This window comes from Bos mutus, chromosome 1, assembly GCF_027580195.1.
Source record: "Bos mutus isolate GX-2022 chromosome 1, NWIPB_WYAK_1.1, whole genome shotgun sequence".
In the NCBI taxonomy this organism is placed as follows: Eukaryota; Metazoa; Chordata; class Mammalia; order Artiodactyla; family Bovidae; genus Bos; species Bos mutus.
Genome location: NC_091617.1, coordinates 110,741,117 through 110,755,782, shown reverse-complemented (window position 1 = coordinate 110,755,782; position 14,666 = coordinate 110,741,117). Strand labels below are relative to the sequence as shown.

Genomic DNA, 14,666 nt, shown 5'->3' with positions numbered 1-14,666 from the left:
AAGCAAGGTGAAAAGATAGCCTTCAGAATGGGAGAAAATAATAGCAAATGAAGCAACTGACAAAGAATTAACCTCAAAAATATACAAGCAACTCCTGCAGCTCAATTCCAGAAAAATACCTGACTTTATCAAAAAATGAGCCAAAGAACTAAACAGACAGTTCTCCAAAGAAGACATACAGATGGCTAACAAACACATGAAAAGATGCTCAACATCACTCATTATCAGAGAAATGCAAATCAAAACCACAATGAGGTACCATCTCACACTAGTCAGGATGGCTGCTATCAAAAAGTCTACAAACAATAACTGCTGGAGAGGGTGTGATGAAAAAGGAACCCTCTTACACTGTTGGTAGGAATGAAAATTAGTACAGCCACTATGGAGAACAGTGTGGAGATTCCTTAAAAAACCGGAAATAGAACTGTCATATGACCCAGCAATCCCACTGCTGGGCATACACACCGAGGAAATCAGAATTGAAAGAAACATGTGTACCCCAATGTTCATTGCAGCACTGTTCACAATAGCCAGGACATGGATGCAACCTAGATGTCCATCAGCAGACGAATGGATAAGAAAGCTGTGGTACATATACACAATGGAATATTCAGTTCAGTTCAGTTCAGTTGCTCAGTCGTGTCCAACTCTTTGCAACCCCATGAACTGCAGCATGCCAGGCCTCCCTGTCCATCACCAACTCCCGGAATCCACCCAAACCCATGTCCATTGTGTCAGTGATGCCATCCAACCATCTCATCCTCTGTCATCCCCTTCTCCTCCTGCCCTCAATCTTTCCCAGCATCAGAGTCTTTTCAAATAAGTCAGCTCTCCACATCAGGTAGCCAAAGTATTGGAGTTTCAGCTTCAACATCAGTCCCTCCAATGAACACCCAGGACTGACCTCCTTTAGGATGGACTGGTTGGATCTCCTTGCAGTCCAAGGGACTCTCAAGAGTCTTCTCCAACACCACAGTTCAAAAGCATCAATTCTTTGGTGCTCAGCTTTCTTTATAGTCCAACTCTCACATCCATAATGACTACTGGAAAAACTATAACCTTGACTAGATGGACCTTTGCTGGCAAAGCGATGTCTCTGCTCTTTAATATGCTCTCTAGGTTGGTCATAACTTTCCTTCCAAGGAGCAAGTGTCTTTTAATTTCATGTAATATTACTCAGATACTAAAAAGAATGCATTTGAATCAGTTCTAATGAGGTAGATGAAACTGGAGCCTATTATACAGAGCGAAGTAAGTCAGAAAGAAAAACACCAATATACCAATTCAATACTGTATTGAATTTAGAAAGATGGTAACAATGACCCTATATGTGAGATAGTAAAAGAGTCACAGATGTACAGAACAGACTTTTGGAATCTGTGGGAGTAGGCAAGAGTGGGATGATTTGAGAGAACAGAATTGAAACAAATATATTATCATATGTGAAACAGATCACCAGTCCAGGTCCGATGCATGAGACAGGGTGCTCAGGGCTGGTGCACTGAGATGACCTTGAGGGATGGGATGGGGAGGGAGGTATGAGGGAGGTTCAGGATGGGGAACACATGTACACCCATAGCTGATTCATGTGAATATATGGCAAAAACCACCACAATATTTTAAAGTAATTAGCCTCCAATTAAAATAAATTAATTAATTAAATAAAAAAATAAATAGTTCATTTGTGTAAGTTAAGAGTTTGGACTTTCTCTCATAGACAATGGAGAGTTATTAAAAATTAAAATGACTTTTTTTTGCTATTTTAAAATAACTTCTAACACAGGAACTTTAAAATAGTTATTTAGTGCTATTATTTTTGTGCCTTACTTACTTCTCCATGAAGATATAGCAGGTAAAGCAATGGGAATATGTTCAATCTCTAAACCATTCTCAGTTATTCGGTGTAGTCGGCCTCGTAGTTTAACATTCTTTCTTATAAATTCTACTGGAATATCTGAAGAACGTGTGAATTTTGATGTCTGTTGATTTACAAGGAGAAAAGTATAACATTTTATTACTATTTTCATTTTAAAATTAAGCATGTTATATTCTCTAAACATTTCAAAGAAGACATAATAACCACTGAACATTTTTAATTTGGTTCTTAATTTTATAATAATATTTTTAAAAGACTTAACAGAGGTGTTTATAAGCACATTTTTAGAAACCTTTAGTCATTGTTTTACTATTTGAGACTACTATATAGAGAACATTAAACAGACTCCTCACTTTTAGAAAAGCTTACATCCTTAAAATGTGACACAATTTATCAAGAAGCAGTGAGCATACAGCTGTGCCTGGCACTACACAAATCTGGTTAAACTTACTATCTTACTGGTTAAGTTACTATCTCATTCTATAAATGTACTATCTATTCATACAGGTACTCTGGGAGATGGAGAAGGAAATGGCAACCCACTCCAGTATTCTTGCCTGGGAAATGCCAGACACAGGAGCCTTGCAGGCTATAGTCCACCGGGTCACAAAGAGTTGGACACAATTTAGCAACTAAACAGCAACAGCAGCAACTCCTGCCAGAACCTAGCCAAAACTGAGGCCATTTAAGTTAGACTACTAATCAACAAGTTTCTTGCCCTCATTTTTCAATCTCATAGGAGAAATTGTTCCCCTCCAAAAAGGCCAACATTAGAAATTTATTTAAATACCTAACACCTTGGAGTTACTCAACATTTTATACCTGTGTCTTTCACATTAACAGTACTATAGAAACAAGCTTAATTCATAAGCATGGCTGGGTGAGAGCCTCGTAACAGGCAGAAGGATAAACTAGTAACCAACTTTCTAAGATAGTAAAGTTGGTCTAAACATTAAAAAAATTTTTTTCCAAACAAGAAAAACATTATAGCAGACAAATCCAGAATGTGGAACATTAATAATGGGATAAATGACTTGGTTATTCTAAAAAATAAATGGCTTATGGGGAAAAAAAAAACGAGTGGGCGTATAGACTGTTATAAAATAAATGAGACAGATATAACAAACACAATATATGGACCATTAGAATCCTGCTTTGAATAGATCACCTACTTTTTTTTTAAAAAGACACCATTGAAACAATCAAAGAATTCTTAAGATTGTCTGGATATTAGATGATGCTGAGGTTATTAATTATGTTAGATGTGATAATGTTCTAGGACAGACAGACACTGTGAGTCTCCTGATGCAGCATAACAGGAAGCAGCATACTCCATCACCTTCTTGCTCACACTAAATCTACAGAGGAAACACAAATCCAGACTGTGGGAGATTCTCTAAGACTAACTCGGCCTCTTCAAAATCACAGTGTCATGAGAGACAAAAATTAAAGTGGGCGTAAAAGTCTAGACTGAAGGAGACCAAAGAGACATGACAACCAAATACAGTGCATGATCCTTGACTGAAACTTAAGACTGGGAGAAAAAACAGCTACAAAGGATATTTTCAAGAGATAAACATGAATGTTAACTGGATTTTAGAAATTACTACAAAAATGTTAAATTTATTAGATGCAAAAATATTAATGTGATTATGGAGGAAAAGTATCCTGCTCTTAGCAAGTACACTACAAAGTCTTTATGGGACTAGTTATAAAATAAGTGAGTCACAGGTAGGAAGCGTACAGCATGGAGAATACAGTCAGTAATTATGCAGAATCTCTGTAGAGTGACAGACTTGTGATCATTTTGAAATGTATAGAAATATCAAATCACTATGTTGTGTAACAGGAAGTAACATAGTGTTGTAGGTCAATTTTACTTCAAAAACAAACTCATAAAAAAAATCATATCAGATTTGCAGTTATGAGAGGTAGGAGATGGAGGGAGAACTTGAAAGATACAAACTTCCAGTTATAAGATAAATAAATACTAGGGGTGTAATGTACAACATGAGTAATATAATTAATAATACTGTATGTTATACATGAAAATTGTTATACATGAAAGTAAATCCTAAGAGTTCTCATCACAAGGAAAAAAATTGTTTTCTGTTTATTTAATTTTGTATCTATATGAGATGATGGAGGTTCACTGAACTTACTGTGGTAATCATTTCCTGAGGTATGTAAGTCAAATCATTATACTGGACACCTTAAACCTAGGCAGCACTATAGGACAATTACATCTCAGCTTTAAAAAAGTGAGTTCAAGGTGTTAAAAAAAAAGAGGGAAAAAAGACAAAAGTTCTGAAATCGGAGTCTGGGTGTAAAGGCAACAGTTGGAAAAAATGTAGTATGGTAACAAGGTGTAGTCAATGATAATACAAAACAATATAGAGATAAGTATAGGAAATAAATATATACAGAAGCAATATATCTATTCCAGTTCATAACATGACACTGAAATGACATCCTATGACAACAATCAGGTATATTAAAAGTACTTGTAAATCCTGAATTATCAAATACATTTCCAAAATGTCTGTTATTAAAATACTTTTTGAAAGGGCAAAAAAACACACTAAATAAGCATAAATTATTTAGTTCAAAGGGACATAACTCAATTTAAACCTAAAACCGCTACAAAAAACATTTTTGAGATATTCTTCAGCATCTAAAATGCAAATTTAGTGATTATTTATTTCAAGCATGAAGAAAAGTCATTATGGAACAACAGGTTGTGCAATTCTTTCCATAAAACCCTGTGGATGTGTTATTTTTAAACCAACATCTTAAAGTACGTTCACTGTTCTAAAATGTTATTTAAAAGCTTCTAATATGAATAACAAAATGATACCCATGTTAAGATAAAAATCATCTGAAGTGAGAGAAATTAACTGTCTAGTGCTTATCATAATGTCTTAATTTTTTAACTTACCAGTCGAACACTTCTTAGAAGTAACATTACTCCGGCCATGGCCATTACAGTGCTGATGTTCTTTAGAAAGAGATTTTATGATTAATTCTAATTATTATTCACAATACTGAAAGTACTAAATAGAAGGCAGGAAAAAAAGTCATCCCTTATACCTAACTTCTCAAATAAGGCTTATCCTTCAACTAAGGCCCACTTCTTCCAAAAAAACCAACTGCCCACCACCCATTAATCTTCCCCTTTTTCTCCCAATCTAGTACACACAGTAATTATATACATAATACTGTACTGTTTTCTATTGATTGTATTGCTTTAACCATGAGTCCCTTGAATGAATCAGTCTAATATTAATACTGTTTGTGCAAGGCCCATAGGAACTCCATAACCCTAAGTCTGCAGGTGGAATTAAAGTATTTAGTAGAAAACTTTATTACCGATACCATAAAACACAGCACTTGGGAAACAGATGAGGCAAACAGTCAGGAAAATCATAGCAATGTATTTCATTTAAACTGAAATCGATCTAAAGTTTAATTAATAAGGATCCTGCAACTCCCTCACCAACAGTGGTAATCTAACGTGCTTTCCTTCAATAAACACAACTAAGCATATAAGAGATGATTATATGTATTGTATATATATATACAAGAGTACATTCTGTGATTGTATTATTTGGAATAAAACATCCATACACTAATTTAAATACTGTTTGCTCTCCCAATCCTGATGAGGTTATTTTTTTATTTGAAATTAACCAGTGCATCTCTTCCTGCTTAATTGGAAGAACCAAGGCCTTGTCAATTAACATCCGTGTTTCTGTGTACACATATACACACATATATGTATACAATTCATTAATGTTAAACATATTTATGTTTAACATAAGTGGCAGGCACTGTTCTCAGGACTGAGCTGCAGGTGAGTGAGCTGCGGTCTCAGCATTGAGCTGCAGTCCTGGTGAGTGAAAATAGACATGGTCCTGGCACTTTGGCTGCCAAGTATTTGCAAACATAATGAGCCTACTCAACTTCTCAGCAGAATTCTCCCATCTGAAAACATTCTCTTCGTTTGGCTTCTAGCACACTTGGTTTTCTTGATATTCCTCTTCCCCTCTGTCTGTTCCCTCCGAGTCTTTTCTGATCTCCTTTTCAGTCTCCAAATTCTAAATGTTCGAGAGGCCCTCAGGTCTCAGTCCTAGAGCTTTTTCAGGAGCTTTTCTGACTCGCTCGAAGTCATCCAAGCTTTGAATACTAGTTTTCTATAATAATACTAAAATACTATAAGGTTTATTTACACTTTAAATACTTAAGGTATTATGCAGCCCACTCCCAGATTCCCGTTCTGATCTCCCTTCAGGACATGATTCCTGTATCCAGTTGCCTAGAACACCTAAGCTACGTTGGGAAGTCTAATGACCACCTTCAAGTTCACACATCTCCATTAGAAGTCTAATAGGCATCTTCAATTTCACCTTGCAAAAAGCTCTGTAGATTTCCCCAACAAATCATTTATCCCAACTCCTCCATTTCAGCAATTTCCACATCATCCACGAAGCAGGCAGCCCCCTTGATTCTTTGTTACAAAGAAAGAAATCACCACCAGGGCTTAGTCACAATCTTCTCTCCCCTGGTCGCCTGCGACGCCCCGCCTTTTTCAAACTGCCCGCCCCTCCCCAACTGCTCCAATGGCCCCGCTGGCGCCCAGAGCTGGGCTGCAGCTTCCCCTCGGAGGCATCCCGGCGCCCAGCACGGTCAAGGCAGTGATGGGGTCGCGGCAGCCCCGCCAGGCCGCGCGCCCCCGCCGCCCCGCACACGCCGCCCCGACCCGGCGGCCCTCCGCCGCTGCCCGGGCCTCCCCCAGGACGCGTCTCCTTCAGCCTGGCGCTGCGCGGCCCGCGCCCACCACCGCCCGGCCTGCAGTACCCGGACGAGGCGCAGGTGGTCGTCGGCCCACTGCGAGATCCGCGCCACCACGTTGGGCGCTGCTCCGTCCCGGTTGGGCGGCGGTGTGGCCGGGGTCGCGGACTGCCCCGCCATGTTCCCGGCCTCCCGGGAGCGGGCGCCGCCTCCTCGACCGGACGACAGGGGGCGCCGCTCTCCGCGGGCGGGCGGATGGCGGGATCCAAGCTCCTGCGGCTAGAGGGGGCGCCTCGCGAGCCGACCTTCGGGTCGGGGTCTCAGCAACCAAGAAGCGGCTGGGGGCGGTCCTCCCGACCAGTTAGAAGACGTCTTTACAGTGATCCTCCAGTATTTACACGAGGTTTTCCCACAGCGCGAGAGATATCTGTCGTTAGGGGATGCGAGCTGCAGGATTACAGGGCATGCTGATGGAAGATGATCAGTTCAACTCGCTTAACTCAGTGTAGGTAGCATGTGCCACACAAGAAAGAAAATTGAAGTAGACCATTCTTACACCTGCTCCCAAATATATTAAAATGTGTATTCCTTATATTTGAATTGTATTTTCAAGTTGTCACAGTTGCTTCCTAAGCTAAATATCAGATGCTCTAAATCTATGATTAAATGTAGGGAGCTGACATACTAAACTTACTGTGGTAATTGTTTTGCAATATAGTATGAATATATTAAAGCATTACAGTGTACACCTACAACTAAGAAATGCTGTCAATTATATATCCGTTTAAAATCAATACAGTTAATGTATTTTAAAACAAAAAAGTCACAGGACAATGCAAATTATATTTGTGTAAAAAAGTTGTGTCTGAGCCATGAAAAGTTGTGCAAGAAATCTGTAACAGGGATGGCCCCTGGGTGGAGGGATTGTGGAAATGGGAGGGAGGTTTCACTGTCTACCAGCTCTAACAGCACATTTTGCAATGACAGAAATGTTCTGTATCGCACTATCCAATTTCATAAATAGCCACATGTGGCTATTGTGTGCTTGTTATGTAGCTAGTGTAACAGAGGAACTGAATTTTTAATTTTATTAATTTTAATTTGTTTAAGTGGTCACAACTAGCTAGTGGCTACCATATTGGACAGTTTTTTTTTTTTTTAAACCTTATGCATATATATCATTACCTTTAAAGATCAAAATAGAGTATGCTGTATCCCTAATAACACATATTATAAGGATTGCCTGCAAGGAATATATTGTCTGAGTACTGTAGCTAATAGTAAATACAATGGCTAACACTTAGATCTTGCTTACTATGTGCCAGGCCCTGTCCTAAATACTTTATTTCATATATTAACTCTTTTGATCCTCATAGCAACTTTATGAGACAGGCACTGTTATTAACCCCAGTTTTAAAGAGGAAGTACTTAGAAAGTGTTAAGCCAGCAGCCAAGGTCACCAAGCCAAGAAGTGGTGAGCTGAACTGTAGTGCCGGGATTCAACTCAGCCAGCTGGCTCAGTCTGTGTACTTAACCACAATACTGACTCCCACAAAGACAATCAGCTAAATCACCTAAATGCCTATACATTTCCAGGGAAGAAAAGACACAAATGATAATAGGGAAAATCCAAAAAAAAAAAAAAAAAGATACACTACACCAAAATCTTTAATCACTCTATCATGTAAAAACAGAAAGTGAAGTCGTTCAGTCGTGTCCGACTCTTTGTGACCCCATGGACTATAGCCTACCAGGTTCCTCCCTCCAAGGGATTCTCTAGGCAAGAGTACTGGAGTGGGTTGCCATTTCCTTCTCCAGGTGATCTTCCCGACCCAGGGATCAAACATGGGTCTCCCGCAGTCCAGGCAGACGCTTTAACCTCTGAACCACCAGGGAAAACAGAAGCTCTGCATATTAGATTTTGAATAGCTTTATTTAATAAATGAAAAAAAAAAGAAAGACAATGGGCAATTATGTGCCTAATTCTGCTTCCTTTGCTTTCCTAAATGTCCTGTATCTCTTATCTCCTTTCTGCTCCCACTCCAGCTGTCCTAGTTGAAGATAACTAGTCCATTCTCCCTAGTTTCCACCCCAAAGTCTTTTTTCTGTACCCCAGAAATCAGTCACCTGGGTGTCTCTAACTTCTGTAGATTTCTGAAAATGTCTTTTCAGTAATATTTTAGCATCATCCCACTAACCATTGGTGTGAGAAGTATAGTGCCTGCCCCAGGATTTCTGCAGATTAACCGAAATTTAACATTCTTCTGGAGTAGCTCCACCAAGGAACCCTGCTTATTTTGCTGCTGATGACCTCTGAGAACTCACTGGATATGTTGCTTATGCCAGTAGCAGTAGGCACAGAAAAGTATACTTAGATTCTCTGCCCATCCCTTAATTTCCCACAATATCATAGACACAAAGACTGTGTCTATAATAGAAGTTTGGGGGAAGTTGGATGTTAACGAGGTGCAATTACATTAAAAAAAATAACTAGATATTAAAGTGAATGTTCCTAGAATCCAAAGTAAAAGGAAAACAAATTGAATGGGACCACTCACAAAAACATCCCAGTTTCTAGCCTTGGTTTCTGATTTTAAATTCACTCATCCCATTTTTCTAACACACCCATTGTTATGGACTGTTTGCATCTCCCCAAAATTCTTTGTTGAAATTCTAACTCTCAATACAATGGTATTAGGAGATGAGATCTTTGGGAGGTAATTAGGTTTAGATTGGAGAAGTCAATGGCACCCCACTCCAGTACTTTTGCCTAGAAAATCCCATGGACAGAGGAGACTGGTAGGCTGCAGTCATTGGGGTCGCTAGAGTCAGACACGACTGAGCGACTTCCCTTTCACTTTTCACTTTCATGCATTGGAGAAGGAAATGGCAACCCACTCCAGTGTTCTTGCCTGGAGAATCCCAGGGACGGGGAAGCCTGGTGGGCTGCTGTCTGTGGGGTCGCACAGAGTCGGACACCACTGAAGCGACTTAGTAGTAGTAGTAGGTTTAGATAAGGTGGAATTCTGATGTTTAGATAGAGTGGAGTTCTGATGATGGGATTAATGTCTTTATAGGAAGAGGAAGATTTCCCTCTCTCCCTGCCATGTGAGCACACAGAGAAGGTCAGTTCAGTTCAGTTCAGTCACTCAGTAATGTCCGAGTCTTTGCAACCCCATGAATCGCAGCACCCCAGGCCTCCCTGTCCATCACCAACTCCCGGAGTTCACTCAGATTCATGTCCATCGAGTCGGTGATGCCATCCAGCCATCTCATCCTCTGTCGTCCCTTTATCCTCCTGCCCCCAATCCCTCCCGGCATCAGTGTCTTTTCTAATGAGTCAACTCTTCACATGAGGTGGCCAAAGTACTGGAGTTTCAGCTTTAGCATCATTCCTTCCAAAGAACACCCAGGGCTGATCTCCTTCAGAACGGACTGGTTGGATGTCCTTGCAGTCCAAGGGACTCGCAAGAGTCTTCTCCAACACCACAGTTCAAAAGCATCAGTTCTTCGGCACTCAGCTTTCTTCACAGTCCAACTCTCACATCTATACATGACCACTGGAAAAACCATAGCCTTGACTAGACGGACCTTTGTTGGCAAAGTAATGTCTCTGCTTTTCAATATGCTATCTAGGTTGGTCATAACTTTCCTTCCAAGGAGTAAGCGTCTTTTAATTTCATGGCTGCAGTCACCATCTGCAGTGATTCTGGAGCCCCAAAAAATAAAGTCTGACACTGTTTGCACTGTTTCCCCAACTATTTCCCATGAAGTGATGGGACCGGATGCCATGATCTTAGTTTTCTGAACGTTGCGCTTTAAGCCAACTTTTTCACTCTCCTCTTTCACTTTCATCAAGAGTTCCTCTTCACTTTCTGCCATAAGGGTGGTGTCATCTGCATATCTGAGGTTATTGATATTTCTCCCGGCAATCTTGATTCCAGCTTGTGCTTCTTCCAGCCCAGCGTTTCTCATGATGTACTCTGCATATAAGTTAAATAAGCAGGGTGACAATATACAGCCTTGACGAACTCCTTTTCCTATTTGGAACCAGTCTGTTGTTCCATTTCCAGTTCTAACTGTTGCTTCCTGACCTGCATATAGGTTTCTCAAGAGGCAGGTCAGGTGGTCTGGTATTCCCATCTCTTGAAGAATTTTCCACAGTTTATTGTGATACAAACAGTCAAAGGCTTTGGCATAGTCAATAAAGCAGAAATAGATGTTTTTCTGGAACTCTCTTGCTTTTTCCATGATCCAGCGGATGTTGGCAATTTGATCTCTGGTTCCTCTGCCTTTTCTAAAACCAGCTTGAACATCTGGAAGTTCACGGTTCACATATTGCTGAAGCCTGGCTTGCAGAATTTTGAGCATTACTTTACTAGCGTGTGAGATGAGTGCAATTGTGTGGTAGTTTGAGCATTCTTTGGCATTGCCTCTCTTTGGGATTGGAATGAAAACTGACCTTCTCCCTGTGGCCACTGCTGAGTTTTCCAAGTTTTCTGGCATACTGAGTGCAGCGCTTTCACAGAGAAGGTGGCAGGAATCAAATCTGGCAGCATCTTGATCTTGGACTTTGCAGCCTCGGAAATTGTGATAAATGTCTGTTGACGTCACGCGGTTTATGGCCATTTGTCTTAGTGGCCTGAGATAACTAAAGCACCTGTGTACCGCAGGTTCAGAAAGGAGCTCCTAATTTCCTTGCTCCCTAAACTGTCAGCCTCCCGCCCCACTTCAGGACTGTCAGGAGTGATCAAGGCCGTCATCTTCTGATTCCTTGCCACGTTCTCCTATTCACTGAAAACTTCAGCATCTAATTTAAAGTCTTTCTCTTCATCTCAGTTCCTGTCATTATTCTGATCTCTCAGGTGGCTGACTGTCTCATGCCTGCTGACTTCTCCTTCTATCCCATGTCAGTCATCCACTCCCATGATTATACCCTGGATCTTATTTTCACCAGAAATTACCATGCCTGCCATCATAGCCCTTAACACCTCACTCTCCCATACAACCTCCTGTTCTTCTGGTTAACTTGTCAAAATACTTCTTAAAGCAATAATTCTTTGAGCAATCCACTGAAGCACCATGTCCTATTCCTCAGCCCCCTCTAGACCTCAGTTCCCATCTTATCCAGCTTAGACTCTATGATTTAGCTTTATAATCATTTTCTTAAAGATAGGCTCAACTCCAATCCCCCTCTGACTTCTCTATTATACTTGTCAGCAAAACCCCAACTTTGGATTATACTGAACCTTCAGCAAACACTTGGGGTTTGGTATAGGGAGGTCTTCAAGGTTTTTTGTTTTTTTTAAAGAGGAGCTGCAAATCTAACCATTTATATGAAATCATCCTACTTTGAAATTAAAATTAAGTGTTGGCAGACTTCCTTGGTGGTCCAGTGGTTAAGAATCTGCCTGCCAACGCAGGGGATATGGATTCAATCTCTGGTCCAGGAAGATTCCACGTGCCTTGGGGAAGCTAAGCCCATACACCGCAACTACTGAGCCTGTGAGCACCCTAGAGCCTGTGCTCTGCAACAAGAGAAGGCACCACAATGAGAAACCTGCACTCCTCAACTGGAGAGGAGCTTGTGCTCACCACAACTAGCAAAAAGCGCAAGAGCAGTAACAACGACCCAGTGCAGCCAAAATAAATAAATAATTTTAAAGAATAAGTGTTGGCAACACATTGCTCTGGGTACAAGATATGTCTTGAGACAGAGACTACAGACCTTCAGTTTATTACCTCTGCTTTAATGGCTTTCCCTTATGCTTCAAGTAATGTCAGAACTCCTTGGGATCACATACAAGGTGCTACATAATCAAGGCCCTGCCTATTTTTTCTTTCTTACTCCCCACTTCACTCACTATGCCTCAAGCACAGTCAGCTTCCTAGCTGCCTTTTAATATTTATTTATTTAGCTGTTCAGGGTCTTAGTTGCAGCACAAAGGATCTTTGATCTTTGTTGTGGCATGTGGGATCTAGTTCCCTGATCAGAGATCCAACCAGGGCCCCCTGCATTGGGAGCATGGCGTCTTAGCCACTGGACCACCAGGGAAGTCCCCTCTCTGACCATCTGTCTTCACACACATCAAGTTCATCCCTGTCTTAGAGCCTCTGCAAATACTGCTCCTCTGTCTAGAATGTCCTGATCCCTCTTCCCTCTTCACCTCCCTGGCCCATCACTACCACCAAGCTGGCTCCTTATCCTTCAGGTCTCAGTTTAAATATCATATGCACAAAGAGGTCGTTTCTAAACACTATCTCAGATAGGCCCATACCATACACAACATAAAATTTAATGTGTAGTTTGATGGACTGGTAAGACTTCCCTTTTTATTCTCTTCCTTCCCCATTAGCCTGCAGGTCAGGGCCTATGTCTATTTACTAGTGTGTGTCTATGACTGAACAGCCAGTGCTTAGTGTATTTCCTGATACAGAGAAGAATCTTCCAAGTATTAACTGCATAAGAGAGAATCTCTTCCATTTTCTGCACAGCAAAATCTCTACCTCTTTTCTCTCCACTTCTATTTTGTCCTCATCTTCCTTCCTTCCATTTCCTCCCATTCTCTTTCAGACCAATTCAGTACTACAGGCATTAGGGAGTGCAGAACTAGTAACCTGAAGAATTAAAGACCTATATGCAGGTCAGGAAGCAACAGTTAGAACTGGACATGGAACAACAGACTGGTTCCAAATAGGAAAAGGAGTACATCAAGGCTGTATATTGTCACCCTGCTTATTTAACTTCTATGCAGAGTACATCATGAGAAACGCTGGGCTGGAAGAAGCACAAGCGGGAATCAAGATTGCCAGGAGAAATATCAATAACCTCAGATATGCAGATGACACCACCCTTATGGCAGAAAGTGAAGAGGAACTAAAAAGCCTCTTGATGAAAGTGAAAGAGGAGAGTGAAAAAGTTGGCTTAAAGCTCAACATTCAGAAAACGAAGATCATGGCATCTGGTCCCATCACTTCATGGGAAATAGATGGGGAAACAGTGGAAACAGTGTCAGACTTTATTTTTGGGGGCTCCAAAATTACTGCAGATGGTGACTGCAGTCATGAAATTAAAGGACGCTTACTCCTTGGAAGGAAAGTTATAACCAACCTAGATAGCATATTCGAAAGCAGAGACATTACTTTGCCAACAAAGGTTCGTCTAGTCAAGGCTATGGTTTTTCCAGTGGTCATGTATGGATGTGAGAGTTGGACTGTGAAGAAAGCTGAGTGCCGAAGAACTGATGCTTTTGAACTGTGGTGTTGGAGAGGACTCTTGAGAGGCCCTTGGACTGCAAGCAGATCCAACCAGTCCATTCTGAAGGAGATCAGCCCTGGGATTTCTTTGGAAGGAATGATGCTAAAGCTGAAACTCCAGTACTTTGGCCACCTCATGCGAAGAGTTGACTCATTGGAAAAGACTGTGATGCTGGGAGGGATTGGGGGCAGGAGGAGAAGGGGACGACAGAGGATGAGATGGCTGGATGGCAGCACTGACTCGATGGACGTGAGTCTGAGTGAACTCTAGGAGTTGGTGATGGACAGGGAGGCCTGGGGTGCTGCGATTCATGGGGTCGCAAAGAGTTGGACACAACTGAGCGACTGAACTGAACTGAAAGGTAACTATATAGGTAAACATAAGATACTGTACAAATATTTTTGTTTCTAATTCTTTCCTTCTCCTGTATGATTCAAAATACAACTGGATAAAGCAATAATACAAACTGTATTGAGGGCCTATAATAAATAAAGATATTTCTATGACAAAAAAATAGCACAAAGGAGTGGGGCAGGAACAGAATTATATTGGAGCAAAGTTTTTGTAGAATAGTGACTGAACTGTGTACTTTACTACAGGTAAATTATAACTTGATTAAAAAAAAAAATAGGGTAGGAGGGAGGAGTTTGAATACTATAATAATACTTGTAGAAATTAGGAACCCTGGAACCTCAATTCAGTTATTGGGCAGTGATCAGTAACTGCAGTCTAGCTAGGTCT

General features: G+C 40.9%; 1 protein-coding gene across 2 annotated transcripts in view; it reads right to left on the bottom strand.

Moving 5' to 3' along the window:
- Window positions 1-7,077, bottom strand: part of C1H3orf33 (chromosome 1 C3orf33 homolog) — a 29,600-nt gene extending 22,523 nt beyond the window's left edge. The window contains exons 1-3 of one of the 2 annotated variants that reach the window (XM_070374365.1): window positions 6,734-7,077; window positions 4,815-4,874; window positions 1,832-1,979 (exon numbers count right to left, since the gene is read on the bottom strand). In XM_070374365.1, the coding sequence (XP_070230466.1) occupies window positions 1,832-1,979; window positions 4,815-4,874; window positions 6,734-6,847 (322 nt within the window). In that variant the 5' untranslated portion in view covers window positions 6,848-7,077. Of the gene's footprint in view, window positions 1-1,831; window positions 1,980-4,814; window positions 4,875-6,282; window positions 6,659-6,733 lie in introns of those variants that run through there. The other variant, XM_070374372.1, reaches the window with a different exon arrangement.
- Between the last annotated feature and the right edge of the window lie 7,589 nt (window positions 7,078-14,666).